A 22739-nucleotide genomic window follows, 5' to 3' on the forward strand; every position below is an offset into this window, starting at 1 on the left:
TCTTTTCTTTTCTTTTCTTTTCTTTTCTTTTCTTTTCTTTTCTTTTCCTCTTCTTTTTTTTTTTGGCATCCTTATTTTCTAAGCAGCTCATTCTCCACTTTCTGCTTGTTAGGGTAAATCCTTTTTTCTTTCTTACTCCTCATTCTGCTAAATTTACAAAACCAGTAGCTCACCCAGAAAACTTGGATCGAACCCCCGCTGATAACCTGAATCATTTGGAAAGTAGGCCCCATACTCCATACTCACAGAGACATTTCAAGATTCTGTGATCATTCAGTGACTGATATGTTGCTTCACTTATTGTGTAAAATGTCTTTTGTCTCGTGCATAGCAGGACGTGGTTTTTGTGTTGGTATGGATATGGATAGTTAGGGATTACCAGATAAAATGTAAGATGCCCAGTTAAATTTGAATTTCAAAATACACATAATTTTTAGTATAAATGTGCCCCAAATATTTCGTGAAACATATTTATACTAAAAATTATGTGTGGTTTATTTGAAATTCAAATTTAACTAGGCACTGTGGTTTTTTTTTTTTTTAAGTTTATTTATTTTGAGAGAGAGCGAGCGAGTGGGGGAGGGGGAGGGGCAGAGAGAGAGAGAGAGAGAGGAAGAGAGAATTTCAAGGAGGCTCCACACACATTGCAGAGCCCAGTGTGGGGCTCGAACTCACAAACTGTGAGATCATGACCTAAGCCAAAACCAAGAGTTGGATGCTTAATCGACTGAGCCACCCAGGCGTCAGGGACATTGTGTATTTCTGTTTGTAAACCTGGCAGCTTTATTTTAGGGTCACTGAAAGAAAAGCTTTTTTTTTTTTTTTTTTTAAAGTTTTATTTATTTATTTTGAGAGAAAGAGTGTGAGTTGGGGAGGGGAGAGAGGGGGAGAGAGAGAATCCCAAGCAGGCTCTGTGCTGACAGCTGCATCTCATGAACCATGAGATCATGACCTGAGCTGAAATCAAGAGTCTGGTGCTTAACCGAACGAATGAGCCACCCAGGCGCCCCAAGGAAAGCTTTTTAAGCCAAAATTCCGATGAATTTTAAAGTACTTGTTTGGGTATGGCACTTAATTAGTCTACAGATCTAGAAATAGTTGTGGCATGTGTGTGACAGGGCTGGGGGAGCTGGAACTGTATGGACAACTAAAAAAAGAAATACCACTATCATAACAAATGATTTATTAATGCTCATGTCGGGAAAACCACAACCAAATTGATTATGGAAGAATTACTGGTTAAACCCTTGTTTTCCTCAAGAGCCTTAAAGTTTGTTACGGCAAAACTTGCATTTCTGGACTGGATTGGAATTAAGGTCATTCATTAAAAGAATTTACCATTAAAAAGGGAAATGCAGAGTTTAGAGAAAAGTATCTGGGACAGAAGCTTAGGTACTTATATTTTCAATGTGGGAAAACCTAGAATTTGGAGAAAGCAAGCCTATTGTGAGTACAAAGAGGAAACAAAGGGAGGCTCAGATACCTGAGCTTTCTTGGCAGTTTTCCATGGAAGGAGGCAGAGAGCAGCATACCATAGGGGCATCTGTGTGGCTTTACTTAGATACCTAAAGATGCATCAGTACCTGGGCCTGATAAGATCTTCAGCTCAGACTAAGTTTTTCCATCCTCGTTAAAAAGAGATTTCGCTACATTTTATGTATTAGAACCTGTTTAAAGAGTGCACTTTATTTTTGTTTATTTTTTGAAGGAAGCCCTGTACCCAACATGGGCCTTGAACTCATGACCCTGAGATCAAGAGTTGCATGTTACACTGACTGAGCCAGCCAGGTGCTCCATGATTTGGTGATTTTAAAACTCATGCCGAGCACATGCAAGGTAGCTTTAGCTGCTAAATAAATCATTAAATTGCAGTAGTCAGACAGGAACCGAATCTTTGAATGCCTTTATGGAAGTACTTGCTGTTAATGGGAGATTTGGACTTCTGTGTTTTAGAAAGGGTGGGTTTGGGAGAAATCACCTCACTTTATTACACTGAGAAAGCCTCAGGGGAAAATCTGAAGTGATAACAAGAAGCCTCCATTGGAGTAGGATGACGTAGAAATTTTAAAAGCACGGGGCATAGAGAAATGATAGCATCAAGGGGACGGTGGGCAGTTGGCTTGGAACAAATAGTAAGTACAGTAAAATGGGTTTAGGGTCTTTTGCAGGCCCTTTTTGACCAGATGCCCTCTTTCTGGCAAGCAGTAAACACCAGCAGGTGTTTTCACAAATTTTGCTCACTGTGCAAATTCATTTACGAAAACTTGACACTCCTCTAGTATCCATTGGGAGACTTTTTTTTTTTTTTTTTTTTTTTTTTTTTTAATTCCCCCATTGCTTTCAAGGGGAAAGGCCCTATTTGTTGCAGAATTGGTTTTATTTATGCAAAGTTAGAGAGTGTCTGGGGCAGCATGTCCCCCCTTTGCTTTAGCAAGAACCAAAGACAAGGGAGCCCTGCGCCTGCTTCATGTTGTGAATCTGCTCTGCGGTGTTCGCTCAAAAGAGGGGGGTCTCTGGGTCAACATCCAGATCTTACCTTGTGGAATCATACACTTCAGTTCCATGACTGATAGTGACTGGTGGTATGTACACTGTAGGTGTCCCACCCACCCTTCGTTTGTGTGGGAATGTTGACTGATTACAAGGGATTAGGAGAAAACAGGTTTAGAAGTAAAGGGATTAGAAGTAGGTGTCCAAGAACTTTCTAACTTCTCTTCTTAAGAGTTGAAACCCGTTCTTTCGGGCTTCTGTTACAAAGCCTCAAATGGAGGGCTGATGTGGTAGGAGCATCCTGTATTGAGAAGTGGGCAGCACCGATCATCTGGCGTAGCCCTCCTGTCAGTGCTGGCCAGGAGTGGGTCTCGTGCCGCTGGTAGTGGACGGGACCTGACACTGTCCAGTGCAACATTAATTACGGTTTTGCATGTGTGTCTCAAAGGCAGGAAACTCCTCTACTTTCTGGGTGTCTAGCATTGGTGTTCATGGTTGCTCTTTCAGAATCCCTGTTTTCCATTTCTCCACAGAAATGCTGCAGGGCTGTTTAAAGGAAGTTTGCTTTAAGAAGTTTTGCAATAATTGCGGGGCTTTAATTGTCAGATAAAGACATAAAGGAGGGAGCATTTAAGTGGTCTGTGGCCAGCAGCTGTATTTAAAAATATTTTATTTTTTTGAAAAGGTAATACACACGGTACAAAATTCAAAAAGACACAAAAGGGGATACAGTGAAAAGTCCCAGTCCTGTACCCATGTACCCTGTCACCCTCCCCACAAACCACTGTTGTTTCTAAGAATTTACCCTACAGGTATGATCCATAGATATAATGTGAAATAACATACAAGAATATTCATTACAGCATTACTTATAAATAGCAAGAGATAGGAAACGAAACATCTGTCAATAGGGGACTGATTACAAATTATGATTGATCCATTCAGTGGAATAGCATACAATTACAATATAGAACGAGACAACTCTTTATGTGAAAATACGGATTAAGTGAAAAAAGCAAAGTGCAGAACAGCATGCATAGAGTGGTCTTTGTGTTTTGATACAAAGAAATCCGTGTATGTGCATGAAGTTTTTCTGGAAGGGTGAGCAGGAAGGCGAGGGTTGAGAGGAGGCACAGCGCCAGCAGGTGTACTGAAGAGTGGTAAGAAGTTCTCTGAACCGTGGGGCGTAAGGAGAGTGGCGAGGGTGAGGTCAGCAGATACCCAGCTGTCTTCCCCCTTTCTTTAGATAAATAGCAGCATATATTACACTTTGTTATATGACCTTCTTTCCCCCCTTCGTCTGGTTTGGATTTCTTATCAAGACATTTAGAGCCACTTTTTTTTTTTTCCTCCTTTTTTAGGCCTCCGTTTCAACTAATAGTTTCTAATCTTTTACAAGTAATGCTATAATAAATAACCTCTGACGTGTGTCGTTTCACATTTGGTGAGAAATATCTGAAGGTTAAATTCCTAGAAGATTCAAAGACTAAGAGCTTTTATAAGTTTGAAAGACATTGCCATATTATCCTTTTCAGAAGTTCTATCAGTTTGTCCCTGTTAGCTGTGTATGTGAGTGCCTCTTTCATCAGATGCTTGCCGACTAGGAGTCTTAAACGTTTTGATCCTTGCCAATCTGACAATTTTTAAAAAGTATCTCAGTGTGGTTTTAATTCACATTTCTTTTATTATGAAAGAAGGTCAGAATATTTTCACATGTGTAAGAACTATATAGTTTTGTTGGCTGAAAACATCTTAGCTAGTAGAGTGACCTAGGGCAAATTGTTTAAACTCTTGTGTGTCTCAATTTCCTCAGCTGTAAGTTGGGAATAAAAATAGTCAGTAGGATTGTTGGATGATTAAATGAAATTTGTGTCCAGCACTCAACACAGTGCCTGGCACATAACAGGCATTCGGAAGTTATTATGGGATGGCTGACAATCAGAGCAACTGCTAGGACAGGACAGATTAAATTAAGAAAATGACATTCGTCCCTATGTCTTCAGGCGCATGGAGTCTCGTTCATTTACATTGCCTTTCATCAGACAAATGCAAAGGCAGAGCTTTCCTTGTCTCAGAAGAAGAAGGAACCTTTTCCATTGGATCCCATTCCTAGGCTATTGGTAGAGTTGGCAAGAGGGTAGGCACAGCCTCATGTCTAATAATTAGATTTAGCCAACATGGTAAAGAAATTTGGTTTAATATGAAATAAAAACAAAAACAGAAAAGCCCAGATGTACATCTTTTTATTCCACAATGGTTCTAAACTCCTGGCTGGCCAAGGTTGGAGTGGGTCTCTACTTGTAAACTGAGAGGGATACCAGCCATCCCATTTTTGAAAGAAAGATGGCAGGGGCATCTGAGAATACAGAAACAACATAGGAAATCTGGCTTCCCCTAAATAAGACTACACTGTATCTCACAAGCTAGAAAATAGGCCCCTTTATTTTTAGTACCTCAAAACTGGCATCCACAAAAGGAGAACCCAGGAGAGATTTGTTTCCTGTAAGAAGCAGTATGTATTTAATACAGGTCTTCGGAGATGGGCACCCTGTCCTGTGGCAGCCTTTGCTGGGTGCACGCGAATTATCATGGGTAGATGGTGAGTGTTTACCCGAAGTTACTGAACGTTTTCTTTGGACTTGTTGAAAGCCTTGGCTCCCCCTTTCTTAACAACTCCCCGTATTTTTCATATTGCCCTCTTGCCGCTTTCTTAGGCTTCTTGTTCCCCTTCACTTGTGTCTCTACACTCAGCAAGCTGGTATCAGTCTTGCTCTTCCGAGATGAGCTGAGCTGATCTGCTCCTCCCTGGGGCCACAGAACTGCTATTGGATGGAGCTGTGGCAAAATCTGGCCCAGACCGGATTGGCTGAGTGAAGTGTTGGTTCTCTGGAGGCGGCCTTGGAGTCACTCCCCAAACCCCCCCCCCCCCCAATCCTTTTTTGCTCAAGAGATACTGAAGGACCATCCCTGGGCAGATGTGACCTCTGACCCAGTTGTGGAGTCATCAGGATGTCCTGTGGATCATGGCTGGGAAAGGGTATCTGCAATGTGAGTCCGAGTGACCTTGCGTGTTTGCACAGCTTGAGGGGGTGGATGAGGGCCATCCTTTAGGAAGCATCCATAGCAAGGCCAGGACAAAGGGCAGACTGGTCCTCATGGCCAGTGGCTGAAGCATTAAAGCATTTGGTGGTGTTTGAGCCAAGCAAGGGCACGGCAGCATGAAGGCAGTGACAGAAGCTCAGCCAGAGCCTAAGCTGGGAGAGATGAAAAGCAGGCGGGGCTGGCTGGGAGCTGGGCTGCAGGGCCTTCTGCCTGCTTCTTCATGGTGTCTTCCCAGCTAGGAAAGCCTTCTCGAGGTCCCTGCCTGTGTGGCCTGGGCCCATTTCCAGGTAGCTGCCCACACTGAGCCCTCACTGCTATTCCTTGGAGGTACAGTGTGGGGGGCCGGCCTCGGCCACATAACCTGGGGAGCAATGGCAGCGGTAGGAGCCCTCGGTGTTCTCGCAGTGACCGTGAGCACAGAGCGCAGCAGGCCCGTTCAAGTCGTCACACTCATTGATATCTAAGAGGAAGGGAAGGAAGAGAGAGCTGTGGGGAACCCAGGTGCCTCTGCTGTTGTGGTCACTAAGCACCAGCCCCTGCCCTGCAGTGGAATCCTACATGTGGCAGCCAGGAGCTGAGGTCATTGCCCCAAACTAGGCAAGTCAGAGACACAAAGCAGGTGGTAGTGAACCCATCCTGTGCCCCTGGACAGTGACCATGCTCTTTTGTCCCTGCCTTTCTTCTCTCTAGGAACCTCCCTGGAAAGGGCTTTCTGTACACAACAGGAGACCTTCCTTTGGTGCTCTCACCACTTGGCCTGGTTCCAGACAGCCCCACTAGGGGGCAGCAGTGTATGTTCCACTCTCAAGTTCAGCCTTGTATTCCTCAGTGAGCGGTGGGCCAGTCTGACCTTTCCACCTGGAGCCATCAGGGCCATCCTGCTCCCTGGGCCACTCACATCACAACTTACCCACGCAGGCCATGTGGGCCATGTCCAGCTGGAAGCCCTCAAAGCAGTCACAGGTGTAGCCCTCCCTCACTCGCACACAGCGGCCGTTCTCACAGCCGTTCAGGATGCCGCATTCCTCTGCCTGAAGCCCTTCGAAGCCGGCCTGGTGCTCTGGTAGGAGGGAGTCAGAAGGAAGCTGAGGCCTTGCACCCAGCCTTGGGAGCCTCACCCTCCACTATGAAGGTTGCTCCTTTTGGAATCCTAAGGTCAGGGTTGGGAGGGTCTAAAACTCTCACAGAGATGCTAAAACAAAAGGCACTACCCTTAAGAGATAATTATGTGTCATTACTTTATGGTGGCGGAGACCTACGGTACTTTAAATATTAGTTCCGGGAAGGTTGAGACTCCTTGCTCTCATAGTGCCAGGGTTCCCGAGCAGGTGGGTGTCTATATAGTGTTGGTTTTGTGGTTGGTGGTGGTTAAAATCTTTAGATGGTTTTTGTGGGGAGGAGATTGGCAGCAAAAGGGGATTACCCTCACCCAACACGAAGCAAAACTTAGGGATCTGCTTAACCCTCTCCTCTTTAAGCAGGTCCCCACCCCTGAGAAAGACCGTATCCCTGGTCCCCGTGAAGCCTTTGTCTGGTACAGTGGCCTGTGCCTGGGGCAGCTACCACATCCGTTGCACAGGTGCCAGGCCTGACTTCTTCATTAGAATTCAAGTCCTATATGCTGGGGTCCTTGCCACTTACAAACCGGGTCACCACAGTGGGCCTCTAAAGTGATTAGAAATCCTGAATGCACATTTCAGGTCACGAGTGTGAGCCTGTAGACCAGGTTATTCTGCACACTGTGGGTGGTATGGAGGGAGAGAGACGGACCGGAGTGTACCTGCTTTCTCTTGCTCTCTCAACCCCCACAGGGAAGTTTTTGAGGTTGGGATGGTGTCCTGTCCTGTACCTCTTTGGCTCATCAGAGTTGTTTGGGTCTGACCCAGGCATTTGGAGTTGTCCCTTGAGTGACCTGTGAGACGGCTGGCTGGGTCTTTTCCCTCCCCGGGCCTCACCCCGCTGGCAGCGATTAGTAGGTAGAGGAGATGGCAGTGAAACCATTTTGGTGCCCGCCGCTTCCCCATTTTTGCAGCAACACAGACCTGGGTGGCTGGCCACGTAGTGGGGCTGGAGTTCTGAGGGCTGCAGGGGGGGCTCAAGAACTGGTAGGTGGTCCCCTGGGCGGCTGGCTGTGTTGGGGAAGGGTGGCTCTGGGACGGTGTCCTCGGGACCCAGGTAGTTGTAGAAGGGGGCCCCGTCTGGGCCGTAGAGGCTGTAATGCAGGTCCTCGGGCCCGGGGCCGTACTCATAGCCTGGCCGGAAGTGGACTCCAGCCTCCCGCTCGGCTTCGATCCGGGCCACGTTGCACAGCTGAGCGTAGACCTCTGTCAGGGAGGAGGGAGAGAGGATGCTGCCAGGCTCTTGATAGCTAAAGCCTGGAGTGTGGTTCCCAGGCTCATTTCCCCGGGGAGAGGGAGCATGCTGGGACTGGTGTCCTCTGGGAGTTCCTGACAGTGCTCTCCTCGTCACCCCAGCCCCTCCCCCACTCTGTCCCCAGACAATAGAGATGGAAGATGGCCACACTCTGATTGCTCTACTCCTAAATCCCTCCTTCCCAGGTGAGGGCATTTCCTTCCCTGGGGCCCCTCCCTCCCCCCCCCCCCCCAGGCAGGCACGGGTCACCCTTCTCACCAGAGCTCCTGGGGGGGCACAGGGCACACTGCTGGCTCCAGGCCTCGCCATCCTGACAGCAGCATTCTGTGTAGGTGGTGCGGCGCCCGTGCAGGGGTTGGCTGCACACATAATTGGTGACTCTTTTCCAGCAGATGTCCATGTGGATGTCGTGGTCAGGCAGGTCCTCTGGTGGCACAGCGCACAGGGGCACGTGATCCCTCCCGGCCCAGATTCAGTCTCCCCACCGCTGCCCCGCCACTCCAGGCCTACTGACCCGTGCCGCCGGTGCTGTTCACGCAGCGCTGCTGGCCGAGGTCCAGGGTGAGCGGGGGGCTGCAGAAGCAGTGGAAAGAGCCTTCAGTGTTCACACACTCACCGTTCTCGCAGACCATGTCCTGGCACTCGTCATGATCTGTGGTGGCAGAAAGACGGAAGGGGGATGTGGGGGGCAGTACCAAGGCGGCTTGCCCACGGACCGCCTTCGTGGAAGGGGGTTTTCTTGTAACTGACAATGAAGAGGTGGCACCCTGCTTCCCCCTGCCCCCCCCCTCCCGACCCAGTCCAGTCTGGGGAGGGGGGGCCCTCCCCAGGGATGCCTTTCCAACAGGTGTCCAGCTCCCCTCACCTCAGACCTGTCTGCTGCAGTGGGAGCTCCCAGCAAGAATGGGGCTGGCTGGTGGGGGCTGGGAGAGCATTCGGCTGTGGGCGCGGGGGTGGGGAGGGGTGGTGTGTGTCCTCACCCTCACACTTCCTGTGGACGGCGTTGTAGTGGTAGCCGGGATGGCACAGGCAGATGTAGCCAGGCACCGTGTTGAGGCACCGGCCGTTCCGGCAGAGCCCAGGCCCGAACATCACGCACTCGTCCGCATCTGCGGGAGGGCGGAGCCGAGGTGAGAAGCAGTACGAAGCAGAACGTGATCCTAAGGGCTCCAAAGCCAGACCTGCTGGGTTTGGGTCCTGGCGCTGCCACTTGCCAGTCAGGTGACTTTGGGCAACTTGTTCAGGTCTCCTTGCCTCAGTTTCCTACCTAAAAATATGTGGATGCTGTTACTCAATCTCTCACAATTGTTACGAAGATTAAGAGGTTAATATACGTAGGTGCTTCAATAGCACTTGGCATGTCGCAAGCACTTAAGGAAAGCTGCTTCTGTTTCTGTGATTTCCTTCTCCGGCTTCAGGATTAGGATGCGGAAGGGCTCATGCCTGAACTACCCACTTTGAGTGTGGGTTCCCCCAAAGTTTCTGGCTTTCTAAGTGAGGCCAGGGAGATAGGCAACTGCCTCGGTATAGCAGTACTTCCCACTCTGTCCCTATGCCCCAGGACTGGGTTAGTCAAGGCGTCATAGTTTATTCCGGAGGGTTCGGCCTCAGAGGAGCAGAGGGAGCTCAGGTCAGAACTTCAGCTACACATCCGTAGGTAGTCAGCCCCAGGACGGGAACCAGGGGAGTCACCTGGGAGGCTGGGGCTTCATGCAGAGCTTCCCTGGGGACCCTCCCGGAGGACCAGGCCGGGCCCGCTCAGGTGAGTGGAGTCTGGGGAGGAGGGTCTCTAGGGAGGTTACCTGTGTACGTGGTCTGTCCAAACATCCAGGCTCCGTCCACAGGGATGTAGCCTTTACCACTAGGGCAGATCTCGCTGAATTCCACTGTGCAAGGAGGCATCCAAGCTTAGAGACAGAAGGGCTCTGCCCCCATCTTCTCTCCCCTTCTTCCAGGGTCACCCTGCAGAGCTGACACTGAGGATTTGGGACCCTTGGGGGCCTTACCTGAGTCCTCAGCTGGGCAGAGGTCACAGGCGTCTCCCCAGCTGGCACCCTGAGTGCAGCAGCACTCGGCCTGTGTGGTGTTCCGGCCCAGAAGGCTGGAGCAGGGCAGCTGGTCATTCTGCCCAGAGTAGCACTCCATGCGGGTGGGGCCCGGGGGGTGGTCCCCTGGCGGGGCCTCAGGAATACTCTGACCTGTGTGTGAGGGATGCCCTTTATTACTGTCTGTCCGTGGCTCTCTAGGGCACCCTAGGCTTTGAATTTATTTTCAAAATTTTATGTTTATATAATAGCACTTCCCAGTGTACAACATGCTTTTACCTGTATTATCGTGCTTGATGATTTCAACAACTTTACATTGTCACCTCCTTCTCACGGATGAGGCAGTTAAGGTTTAGAAAAACTAGGTGACTTACCGCAGCCACCAGCTGTTAAGTGGCCCAGACCCCTGTTCTTCTGCTATCCCCTGCTATCCCCCACTATAGGGGGTGCCCCCGGTCCTTGGCATAACCATAGAGGCAGCCCTCCCCCATTCCTCAGCTCACACTATACCCCAGCCCCTCCCACCTTCCCTGTTCCGGGTCCTGTTTTCTTTTTTTTTTAGTAATTTTTTTTTAACATTTATTTATTTTTGAGACAGAGACAGAGCATGAACGGGGGAGGGGCAGAGAGAGGGAGACACAGAATCGGAAGCAGGCTCCAGGCTCTGAGCCATCAGCCCAGAGCCCAACGCGGGGCTCGAACTCACAGACCACGAGATCGTGACCTGAGCTGAAGTCGGACGCTCAACCAACTGAGCCACCCGGGTGCCCCTCCAGGTCCTGTCTTCTTTTCCCCAAGTCAGAGGAGGCCAGCTGAGTCCTAATCCAGCCTGGGGTGACAGGCTGGACCCGGCAGCTCAAGAGTGGAGTGGACAGGAGAGAGTGAGGCTTAGCTTCAAGGCCTCCCTCACCAAACGTGCCCTGGGACCCCTGTGAGGCTCAGTCTGAGATCCCTGGGCACCTTCAGTTGGCATCAGAGCTTCCCGAGCCTCCCAGACATTCCCTGGCCGGGGACAGCGCCCCCCCCCCCCCCCGCTCTCGTCTTGACATTTGCTGTACTCCTTGCCCTGCCACACTGCATTCCTAAGTGGTGCCCCTGCCCACACTGCCCGGGCCTGGCCCGGGCTCCTTGTCAGTAGCTGCCGCAGTTGAAGTGCTTTGTAAGCCGCAGAGTGGTCATTCGCAACGACTGGGTAGAGTATGGGGCACGCTCACCTCCAGCCACCCGTGGGCGGCAGTGCCCCTCCTGAGCGTCGTACTCCTCCAGGTCACTGGCACAGAGGCACAGGAAAGAGCCCTCCACATTCTCACAGAGCGCCGCCCCACACACCGCCAGCATGAGCTCACACTCGTTCACGTCTGCCAGGCACGAGGATGGGCTTGTGGGTGGAGAAGACGCAGCCTGTGCCCCTGCCCCTCTGCCCGCAGCCCAGGGGGCAGATCCTCATCCATCCCCTCAAAAGAAACAGACTAGGTCTTGGGAGAAGAGCAGAAGGGAGCTAGCAGGAAGGAGGGACCGATGAACAGAGGGCGTGGGAAGGGAGAGAGGCGAAGGGTGGCAGGAAAGGGTCACTAAACGGACAAAGAGGAAGGGTTCCTCCCTCCGGGCACGTTCTCCAAATGTGCCTCTCGAGACCCAGAGGTCTCTGGGGAAGGGTGGTGCGCCTTCGCTGATATGCTTGCTCCCCCTGCTGGTAGAACATGGCCACGTTTCTGCTGCCAACCTGGTCCCCCTGCCTGCTGTAGGGTAGAGCTGAAATCCTCCTCCCTTGCCCACTCTATGAGGACCTATTGTGGAGGCGTGTGACCTCGAGCCCTTCAGGAGGAGGGCCCTAGGGCCTCTCTCCAGGACAGCCAAAATCTGTGGAGATGGGCCCAAGGGCCTCCCCTTCCCGGGCCCGGAGCCTGGCTAGCCTGCAGGCTTCTCACCAACACATTCCCAGCCAGAGGACGAAGTCTCGAAGCCCTGGTCACAGAGGCAGCGGAAGGAGCCGTCAGTGTTGTCGCAGAAGCCGTGGCTCCCACACATGGTGTCGTTGGCACACTCGTCTATGTCTGTGGGACAGTGGGGACTAGGGTGTAGGGTGCACTCTTGCTCTGTTTGCTGGGAATACTTGGACTATTGACACCAATGTCTGTAAAAAGTAACTTCTAAACACAGGACAAGAACACTCTAACATTGACGTTCCTCTTAAATTTTTGTGTAAGCCCTGCTGTTTGGAAAATACGCAAACTTCCAACAGCTGCCAACACAATGTCCTCAGGCGAAAGCAGTTTCTAGCTGGATACGTGAAAATAGGTGTCCTCAGCCCTCCTGCCTCCGACTCCCCATTCCTACTCACCAATGCAGTCTCCAGTCGGAGCCATGTGGAAGCCAGGCTGGCAGGCTAGGACACAGCGGTAGGAGCCAGGGCTGTTCTCACACCTCCAGGCCCCACATACCGAGTCGCCGTGGTCCTTACACTCGTCAATATCTGTCCCCAGAGCCAAGAGAGGGGGCGGAAGTGGGCAGGTCACTGCTTTGGCCCCACCGTTTTGGCATTACAAGGTCATGCCCCACAACCTTTGGGGTCCTTGATCCGCTGCAAATGACTGTGCTCAACCCACCCCCAAAACATTAAGTTCAGGATCATTTCTCCTGACCCGGCAGGATGAGGGTCTAGGTAGAAAACTATATGCTGTTTAGGAACGCACTGAGCTCTTAGCCTTCTGTGACATATTTTTTCCCTCACCCCCTTCTCCCTACGGCAGAGTACTTTATGCTTCTTTTTATATAAGTCTGCACCAAAGCGTATTTACTGAAAATTGTCTTCGTATCTGTCTCCCTTGCTCAATTTGAAGATTGTCCATAACTGTCTACTTTGTCCTAGCAAAAGACATTGAACCTAGCAGGGGTTTAATAAATGTCTATTGAATCAGTTTGGCTTTAAAAACTAGATTGTGTGCTCTGCTAGCACAAGGATCCTGATTGTCTTTATTTTGTCATCCTCGGATACGTCCGGAGTCAGCGGACAGTCAATAAATGCATTCTCCATTGGATGATTAATCTGTGGAAAGTGCTCTGCTTTCTGGAAGCTGCAGTTCCTAGTCCCAGGGAGCTGAGGACCAGGCAGGGGTGGAGGTGGGCGGACATGGGGCAGAGCCCTGTCCACTCCCCGTTGGCGACCTTACCCACACACTCCCCGCTCTCTGGGGAGGGCTGGAAGCCGGTTTCACACAGACAGTTGAAGGAGCCCTCGGTGTTGACACAGTGTCCTCCCAGACACCGGTCTGTGACTGCACATTCGTCCACATCTAGAATAGAGACATCTGTCAGCAGGCCCAGCCATGGGTCCCTGGGGCCCTAAGTAGTCCACAGGAGAGCCAGAGAGTGCCTCAGGTTAGGAAAGGGCTAGAAGATCTGAGGAAGAGTCTGGAGCTAGAGGCCAGAGGCCAGGCTGGGGGGAGGAGCCCCAGAACTGGGACACTACCAAGGACAGAAGGGTGACACCCAAAGGATTCAAAGGGCACATGCCTGTCGTAGATACCATGGAGAGGCCCTGTTGAGTGCCTTCCTGAAAGCTGTCTCCCTGTCATCACTCAGCCTCCCGCCTCCCATCCCCGGGTGGGGCCAGGAGCACTTGATTTCAGTAGTCTAGACAGAGCCTCCAGCGCCCCCTGCTGCTGGCAAGCAGACATGGCCCAGCTGGCTTCTCACCCTGGCAGCTGGTGCCCCCCTCGGCGCTGGCGAAGCCCGGTGCACAGAGACAGAAGAAGGACCCGTGGCTGTTGAGGCACTCGCCGCGGGGTGCACAGTACTCCTCTCCCACGCACTCGTCCACATCTGCAAGGAGAAGGTAGGCAGCGGTGTCGCCCAGGCATGTTGCCCCCTCCCCCGCCCCACTCATTGTCCACGGTTCCCGCTGGGGATAGGGAGCCACTCACCCTCACACGTGGTGCCATTGGCCAGCTGGAAGCCCGTAGGACAGAGGCACTGATAGGAGCCAGCCGTGTTCTTGCACTCGCCTCCCAGGCAGCTGCTCTGGAAGTCTTTACACTCATCCACATCTGCAGGGTCACACAGGGGGGAAGGCAGCCCGTGGCAGCACCACCCCCACCAGGACAGGAACCAACAGGGAGGTCTCCAGAGGACCAGTCCCCTGCCTGAGGAGTCTGGACCCACAGGGGCCTCATCGCCTTATAAAGCAGCTGGCGAGGGAGGCTTCGGGGAGCTCCCTCCATCGTTGCCCTGGCCCAGCAGCCTTTGGCTGGGCCTCTCCAGCTGCCCACACAGTGCCCCTGGGGATGCTTGGCCCCTCCCCGCGGCCTTGGCCTACAGTGGCCAAACCCACTGCCCTGACCATGGCTGAGATGGCTTAGACTTTTCTGAGAAGCAATGGGAAAACAAATGAGAGATAAATGAAAGAAATATACAGAGAAGCTAAGAAGGTCACAGGAACTAGGTTCTTTAAGCGGGCCTACAGATTGCCTGGTACAGGCCGATGTTTCCCAAAATATGGTCCCAGCCCCCACCCTTACAAAGAACCCACGAAGCTGCACGTGGACCAGACTCCCCTGAAGCTTGTGATCCAGTGGCTCATTGGCCCCTAAACCCAGATGTGTAGTCACCTTTCCAACTCCTGTTGAGGGAGGGGTGAGAATAGGTGTCCCCAGCTAGCCAGTCCAAGGTAGACAGAAGGGCCCCCGGCCTGGAAGCAATCCCTGCCATGTCTGGTCACTCCCTTCTCTAAGGGTGGTGGGTTGGTCTCCTGCGCCCCATCTGTGCTCCCCTCCCTCGCGGTGGCAGGGGAAGGGGGCTCTCACCTTCGCAGGTGTGGCCCAGGGGGCTGGGCCGGTAACCCTCCTCACAGTCCCTGCAGGAGAAGGAGCCGGCGGTGTTGGTGCAGACTCCCGAGGGGCAGACTCCCGGAAAGGCGCACTCGTCTAGGTCTGGGGCAGACAGCCAGCCAGTCACCCTGTGGGCTCGGGAGAGCTCCCTCTACCTGTCAGGGCAGGAAGCTTCCCACACACGTGGTCTCCTTCTCGGAGCTTATAGGACTGTCTTGGGGCCCGTGGGGAGAGGCAGGCCCAAGCTGGGGGCCTTCTATAGGGCAACCCTGGCACCCTCTCCCCAGAACGCTCTGGGGGCAGCTCTACCGTCAGCTTCCCTCCTGTCTCCGCGACTCCCTTTTTTTCCTTCTATCCTCGCCTCCAAACTTGGGGATGATGACAATAGATGCTCCCCTTGGGGCCAAGTCCATTGATAAGGTCCTCTAGGCTAGCTTGGAGACCCTGAGCATCAGCCCAAAGCTGGGGGACAAACGGAGTGTTCTTTGGGGGGTAAGAAAGCCTATATTCCTGGTCCCCCTCTGCCAGCCCCTCCCTGGGTTTACCTTCACAGGCAGTGCCGTCTTCATTCACCCAGTACCCACTCTCGCAGGCGGAGCAGGTGAAGGAGCCCTCAGTGTTGAGGCAGAGGCCCGTGGGGCACGAGGCCCGGCTGGCACACTCGTCGACATCTGAAACAGGCCATTGGGTTCTGTGTGGGACCCTCTGCAGGACAGACGTGGCAGGACGGACGGAACTGACAGGTGGGCGGTGGGCAGGGGGAAGGATGGGACTTGGCAGGATGTGTGGTTGGGTCCGCATGATTAGGGATGTGGGACGACGGCTGGATCAGCAGTGGGTGTGCAGAGGGAAGGAGCTGCGGGTGGATTTGCATGGAGGAAGGGTGCTTCAGCATCTATGTACCTTGGCAGCCCTTCTCATCTGAGGTGACCTCATAGCCCGGCTCACAAGAGCATCTAAAGGAGCCCTCCAGGTTGATGCACTTTCCATGGGCGCAGACCCCAGGGGTCAGACATTCATTTACATCTGTGGAAGAGAAGTCCAAGATGGCAGGTTGGCCTCCTCTCCTTCGTGTGGTCCCCATTGTCAGGCTTAGAGCATCTCAGTTATGAGGCCAGGGAATCAGCATTCTGAGGGGCCACAGGCCACCCTGGGAAGGCCATCAGGTTGTTCCTGCTCCTGGCCCCACCCACCTAGTTCAGGGCAGGGTGCCCTTCCCGCCTGGGCCCGCTGCAGCTCTATCTGGTAACACACAGCACTTTGCGTGTCCTAGAAAAGGAGGCCAGGTTCCCCAGCCCTGGGGCTGGTTTGGCCCATCTGAGGACACCTGGAATGAAATGTCCAAGACCCGTGACTCACCTTACAGTGGCTCTGAACCCTTCTGACCTCCTACTTGCCAACCAAACTGGTATGATTCCATGTTCCCAGCCCAACAACCAGCTTCAATAGGTGAGTGGGCAATGCAGAGACAGGCCGATCTATGCCTGGCTGGCTGACCGGCGTCTCAAGGGCCTGGGAAATGCCTGCCCTCTCCAGAGCCTCAAAGCATCTATTCACAATTCAGTCCCTCCTGGCCTTCTGAACCCTGGGCCTTTCTTCCTGCAGGGACTGAGGGGAAAGAACACTCTTCCTACAGCTGACACGCAGCCTCCTCTGGAGGGAGAAGCACACCCACTGTTGAGTTAGGTGTTGCTGTTTAGACATTGCTGTTGAGATGCAGAAAAGCAGAAGGCCCTCCTCCCCGGGAGGACTCGGCTGCCAGCTCACACCACCAGAGCCACCCTCTTCCTAAGATTCTTGGCAACTCACTCTACCGAGCAGGATCCAGCCCCAGAAGCTTCTGGGACCTTGGGCTATAGCTCCTGGATGGATATGGTCAAGGAACCAAAGGGGCCCCCACACAAGCTGATTCAGAGGGCAGAACACCAGTAATTGAAGCACACCCATCTCATGGCCAACATCATGTGGGAACCCAGCCAGGTCATGGAGGACAATGGCCTCCAAGCCACTTCCCCCTGCCCATCTCCTTCCCTCCCTGTGTGTGGGCTCAACCAGAGGTCCCAAGGCCAAACAGCCCTCTCACTGCCTTGGCAAGCAGCCCTCACCTACACAGCTCCCGCTCTGGCCCCTGTAGCCCTCCTCGCAGGCTAGGCAAGTGTAGGAGCCGGGGGAGTTGACGCATCTCCCATCCGGGCAGGTGCCAGGGTGACGGCATTCGTTGATATCTGCAAAATAACACCTCCACCCTTGGTCATCGCTGGGAACCACAGCACATGGGTAGGTCTGAGAGGAAGCAAATCCTTGACCCTGCCCTTGGTGGGGGAGAGGGAGGGATGCCAGTTTCTGTACAGATGGAAACTAGGAAAAAGTGAGTCCTGTCTGGTGTTCCCAGCTTCGCCTCCCACCCACTGTCCTGGACAAAAGAGACAGAAGAACTTTAGAAAGGGAGACTCCCTGGGTGGGGCAAGAGGCCATGGTCACCACAGCTGTGGGAGGGTGGGAGAGCTCTACTCCATGAGCTGGCCTGTTGGGAAGGGACTTCGTATCTGCCTTGGTGAATCCTGTTCCTTTACGTTACTGGGACTGTACGTGCTTGGTATGGCAGGTCCCGGAGACCCCAGAACAGGTCGCTGGGCAATGAGGGCAAAATGGGCTCCCCTGCAGCAGGAAATGGGGACCGAGGAGGACCCCCAATCTCGGATGTGACCAAGACCAGCCCTGAGGCTGATGCAGAGTCAAGGGTGGAGGCTGGCAAGGCTTCTTGGCCGGAGAGACTTTTGTTCCAGGTGAGAGCCACGTAGGGCTGCCCATGCCCACTCTGGTGAGATCCGGGAGAGAGTCCGAAAGGATGAGCCTGGGGCAGCGAGGAGGAGGACAGAGATCTTGCTCCCGGGGGGCTGCAGGCAGGGTTCTTCCTGATACGACCTGACATACCCAGAAGTCCTCATTCAAGGCACACAGGGGACTTGGGCGGACTTCGGGAGGTCATAACACAGGGACTGAACTCTGGGTTGGGACTGCAGGAAGGCAGTATGTGCCTCGGGCTCAAGGGTGAGGCTGCCAGCCACTGTTAGTGACAGACAGATTGACTGAGCTCCAGAGGAAACAAGAGGATCTACTCTTCCTAGATCGGGAACTGTCATTCTCCTGGAGGAAGTCCACCAGCTTATGCAGATGCAGAAGACCTACTGCCCAAGAGGAAGATCTGCTCAGCACCCATGGAGGAAATGCAGGCGGCAGGGCCAAGGGTCAGAACGCAGGCTCTCTGCAAAGGGACGAAAGCCAGCAGCTGTTACAGAACACGATATGGCCCCTGAAGCGGAGAGTGAAAATAAGTCTCCTCTGACGTTGTTTGGTCTGCAGAAGTCGGGCCACATCAAAGCCCTCTATCCCAGGGCACCTGGGCCCTCTCAAGGCCAAAACTTCACCCTGAGGGTCCAGAAGAGGAAGGTATACAGAGGGCAGGCGGTTGTTCAGCTGGGTATCTGCAAGGAAATACCCCGGCCCCCAAGGCAATCTTGGGGACAATGAGATAAGGTTCGTCTCTAGAAAGAGGGTAGCCAACAGCTCTTGGTTGGGTTGTGGTGACACTGGGCTAACCTATTCTAAGGATCTCTGTAAAGACAGAATTGAAGAGAATGAGACAGAAGAGGGGGATTGAAGGATCTAGGACCACCAACTTTGGCTGCTCATTAGAGAGCAGCCAGCTCCATGGCCTGCGGCCTTAGCTGAGGTACCAGAAGAAGGATGGGCAAAGCCATTGGGAACGATAAGTGATCATTGCTTCGGGAGATAAAGAGACAGAGGTGAGGACCCTTTTCTAAGACCACACTGAGAAAAAATGAAACCTTTGCATCTCTCCTACAGGGATCAGGTAGTGTAAGAAGGAGATTACATTTACCAGGAGCAAAGAGCCCTGATGCCTGTCCTGCCCCAAATGTTCTGGGCATATCTGTGGAGGTGTCGCACAAAGTGTCCTCTACTGGGCATTAGGAGACTCCTGGTATTGATGCTGTTCATTAAATATTCCAGCTTTCCCCTTGCTGGGCCAGGTAGGCTTGTGTTTCCTGGTTCTCTCTCTCTCTCTCTCTCTCTCTCTCTCTCAAGTTTATTTATTTTGAGACAGAGAGAGAGAGTGTGTATGTGTGCATGCAACGCAAGTGGGAGACGGGCAGAGAGAGAGAGAAAGGGAGAGAAAGAGAATCCCAAGCAGGCCCTGTGCTATCAGTGCAGAGCCTGACACGGGGCTTGAACTCACGGACTGTGAGATCATGACCTGAGCCAACATCAAGAGTCAGATGCTTAACTGACTGGGTCACCCAGGCGTCCCGTGCCTCCCGGTTCTTTGGGTCAGACCAGGGCACTCGTGCTGGCTGATGAGCTATGACGCATATAATTTATGGACCAAGGCATAACTGTGAGCAACTCTTCCTTTCTTCCATGGAGACTGGCCGCATTCAAGATGCTGGCTATCCCTTTAGGCTAGTTCTAGAGTGAAGAAACATGAGGCAGGATCCCCAGCTGACCCACGATGAGCATGTAGCACTGATCAGATGCAAACTTTGCTGTGTTCTAAGTCATGAGGGCCGGGGTCACTTGTTAACGTAGCATAACATACTCTAGCCCGGCACACCACTGCTGGCTTCTTTCCTCAGATCAGAGCCCCAGCCACGATTATTGTATGTGAGAGGTCTGTCAGCAAGTGGGAGAGGGAAGGCAGAAGATCAAAGCAGCCCTTAGTCACCCCATGAGCCAAGGAAAGGCTCTCCCAAATGGGAGTGCATGTAACAGAGCCATCTGCCAAGCCCATCAAAAGGAGCCAGAGAAAGATTCCGGATGAAGTAGATTCCACTTCTGACCAGTCCGTGTTAAGGGCAAAGGCTCTAATGTCACCAGATATCTTGAAGCTGTTCCATCGATCCCTTGGTATGTGGACTAGAGCTGGATTTTTCTCCCTAGTCTAGGGTTTGAATTTAAATCTAAAATTATCGTATATTTTGCTGGGTTCTAATACCTTGGTAGTTGGGGGCAAGAATGAGACCACGTGACTAAAATGTCACACCTTATTGGTATGAGGTTCTGAAGAGACCCCAGGGGACCCAGGGAAACAGGCACCCCAGGGACCAGCTTGCCAACTTGTCTGTACAAGTTGGGGTCCTGGATCTTCCCTAACCAGGGCTTTATTCTTTGCATGAGGAAATGTGAGGTTGCCCATCTCCGCTCCTTGTGAGAGCACAGGGTGGGAGGGGGAGCGTGCTCAGTCAGGGGCCAGAAGCGCAGGAGACCTGGGATGTGGTTGGGGCACAGCAAAGCCCAGGCAGTCTGCAAGGGGATCCAACCCCTTTCTGTGGGAACCCAGAGTTTCTGGTATGACGGAAATGCCATTGAGACTTTGGATGGGCTGCTGCCCAGAGCACACAGGCCTTCCACCAGAGACTTTGAGTTTAAGTGGAGAGAGTGGTTTCTCAGTTGGAGTGAGAAGAAAGAGGGGGAGGAAATTGACTGGGCTCCCAGGGTGATGGCTGGGTCTGTGGTTACTGATGGAAACCTGGAGAAGTGTGCAGGCTACATCAGCCTTTCTTTCAGCAGACTGAATGTCTGGCCTGGGCCAGGAACTCAGCCTGACCTCCCAGTTGAGGTGTGTGTCTGGAACTTTTCCTCCGGAAAAAGTTCCCTCCGGAACTTTTCCGGAAGGGAAGGGGACAATCTGGAGGCGTGGACTGCAGTGTGAGGGGTGTCTAGAGGTGAAAAAAGAACGGGGCTTTCAGATGGAAACACTCCCCCGTATTCACTGAAAGTCTTGTTGTACGTGTTAGCTTATTTGATCCTCACAAGAACCTCCGAGATGGGCATTATGGTTTCCATTTTCAGATGTCAAGACAAGAGTCAAACCCAGGCCTGTCTCTACAGAGCCTATGCCCTTAACATGGACTGGTTTGTATAAATCTGATCTTTTTAATGTCCTGGTATTTTCTTGGTTCATCTCCTTTGGGTTTGCTTTTCTTTTTAATAAAGTCTAATGTCACATCTGTAATGTTGTCTGGGGCGCCTGGGTGGCTCAGTCAGTTAAATGTCCGACTTCAGCTCAGGTCATGATCTCATGGTTCATGGGTTCGAGCCCTGTGTTGGGCTCTGTGCTGACAGCTTGGAGCCTGGAGCCTGCTTCAGATTCTGTGTCTCCCTCTCTCTCTGCCCCTCCCCTGCTTGTACTCTGTCCTTCTCTCTTTCTCTCAAAAAAAAAAAAAAAAAATTAAAAAAAATTTTTAAATGTATTGTTGTGATGCTTGAATGAGGTAATCTGTCAAGTACTAGGACACCTCCTGGCACATAGTAGGCCCTCATCAACTCTCCATTCTCCTGGAAAATGCCAGGCTGTGTGCCTCCATCATGCTTATGAGGACAAAGAGAGGCCATTCTGGCTTTGATCATGTGTAGTCCAGAGTATGAAAGGGAAATCACCAAGAGGGAGGCATTGAGAGGAGAAGGTGACACCCTGGGGGGGGGGCAGACTGCCCTACACCCCCAGCCATGTCTCCCCTTTGCTAAGACCTTCTAGGACCCCGGGCCTAGCTTCCCTGCTAATGGCACTGGGAAGGCACACCCTCCCATCATAAGGCATAAAAGCCCATCCCTCACCTCCAGGACCCTGTGCAATCAGGCAAGTCCTGGCCAGGAAGAACCTGGAGGCTGAGAGGTGTCTGGTCCTAACCTCAGATCCAGGACAGGATTTCTTTCCAGAGAGAGCCTTGATTTACCCTCATTCATTCCTGTCTCCACCACTCTTCGCACACAACCCAGGCCTCTTTCGAGCATTTGCCACCCCAGCCTGGCCAGGAGGCGGTAGTGGGAGAGTTGCCAGGAGCTGCTGTGATAGTGGCAGCTCCAAGCCAGTCTGTGGGGAGACTGATTGGCAATGTCACAGCCACCTCTTGGCAGGGCCTGGGAAAGGGAGCAAGGACTGGGGCTCCATCAATCATTCTTCATTCATTTACTCATTCAGCTAGCATTTGCTAACGTTTGTCCAATGCGGGACATCTATCAGGTGTGTGCACAGGGGTCATCTAAAGATATGGTCCAGCCCTGAGGAGCTCATGGCCTAACAAGCTTTAGCAAGTCGGTCATGGCTGAGGCCGCAAGCACCTCCCAGAGAGACCGGCTTCTCCTCCGTCATATAGGAGAGCAGTGTGACTCAAGGCCAGGGGAAGAGGTGTACGGAGGGATGTTCCCGGGGTCTCATGTGTGTAAAGTTGCTGTGCTCCCCTGCTTTGGGGGGCAGACAGGATGCCAAAATATCATTGAAGGGGATGGAAAGCCTCAAGAATTCCCAGACAGATCTCTGTCCATTAGAGTGGGCTCAACATCAAGGGGCCCAGTCGGAGAGAAGCTGGAAGGGGAGGTGGGGGTAGCCAGCGCCTGGGGAGGGGCCAAGAGATGGGTAGGGAGGCCACCTGCCCTCCCTCATCCCATTTCTTACCTTGACAGTGTCCCTTCCTGACCATGATGTAGCCCTGGTCACACTGGCAGTCGTACGAACCCTCTGTATTGGTGCATTGTCCGCCGCTGCACACCCCTGGCTGCTCACACTCGTCTATGTCTGTGAACACACGAAACAAGTCCTGGGTTGGCGTCAGCCCTGCAGGGGTCCCGGGGCATCCCTTCAGAGGCCCAGGACAAGGATGCCCGTGCTGAGGCCCAGGCAGGAAAAGGCATCCTTGCTGCAGCTGTGATTGGTGGGGGGGCTCCTATGCCAGCTCTGAGACTGATCTAGCTCAGGCCCCTGCAAATTCCTGAGTTCCTTTCTCCCAAGGCCCTTGGGAACCCTCAAAGCTGTCTTCCCACCCTGAGGCAAAGGCTGGTCTTGAGGTCACGCGGCCATCCATATGGCGTGATCCGAGGAGGCCAA

At 52.6% G+C, this 22739-nt stretch overlaps 2 protein-coding genes across 5 annotated transcripts in view; one reads left to right on the forward strand and one right to left on the reverse strand.

Annotated features, from left to right (window-relative positions):
• The window catches only part of ISCA2 (iron-sulfur cluster assembly 2), a 2301-nt gene extending 1975 nt beyond the window's left edge, over positions 1-326 (forward strand). Inside the window, exon 4 of the mRNA XM_040477705.1 lies at positions 1-326. This exon is cut by the window's left edge and continues 734 nt beyond it. The gene's annotated coding sequence lies outside the window, so the exon portion shown is untranslated.
• A 2817-nt stretch (positions 327-3143) lies between these two features.
• The window catches only part of LTBP2 (latent transforming growth factor beta binding protein 2), a 105521-nt gene continuing 85925 nt past the window's right edge, over positions 3144-22739 (reverse strand). The window contains exons 18-36 of one of the 4 annotated variants that reach the window (XM_040477707.1): positions 22311-22430; positions 16942-17061; positions 15740-15862; positions 15382-15507; positions 14813-14938; positions 13934-14056; positions 13707-13832; positions 13181-13303; positions 12352-12483; positions 11939-12064; positions 11225-11368; positions 9972-10163; positions 9768-9851; positions 8946-9074; positions 8480-8617; positions 8224-8391; positions 7635-7916; positions 6503-6652; positions 3144-6052 (exon numbers count right to left, since the gene is read on the reverse strand). In XM_040477707.1, coding sequence (XP_040333641.1) covers positions 5907-6052; positions 6503-6652; positions 7635-7916; positions 8224-8391; positions 8480-8617; positions 8946-9074; positions 9768-9851; positions 9972-10163; positions 11225-11368; positions 11939-12064; positions 12352-12483; positions 13181-13303; positions 13707-13832; positions 13934-14056; positions 14813-14938; positions 15382-15507; positions 15740-15862; positions 16942-17061; positions 22311-22430 — 2678 coding nt within the window. In that variant the 3' untranslated portion in view covers positions 3144-5906. Of the gene's footprint in view, positions 6053-6502; positions 6653-7634; positions 7917-8223; positions 8392-8479; positions 8618-8945; positions 9075-9767; positions 9852-9971; positions 10164-11224; positions 11369-11938; positions 12065-12351; positions 12484-13180; positions 13304-13706; positions 13833-13933; positions 14057-14812; positions 14939-15381; positions 15508-15739; positions 15863-16941; positions 17062-22310; positions 22431-22739 lie in introns of those variants that run through there. The other 3 variants (XM_040477709.1, XM_040477708.1, XM_040477710.1) reach the window with 3 other exon arrangements.

Source organism: Herpailurus yagouaroundi, unplaced genomic scaffold (genome assembly GCF_014898765.1).
Source record: "Herpailurus yagouaroundi ecotype Mexico unplaced genomic scaffold, PumYag 141, whole genome shotgun sequence".
Lineage (NCBI taxonomy): Eukaryota > Metazoa > Chordata > Mammalia > Carnivora > Felidae > Herpailurus > Herpailurus yagouaroundi.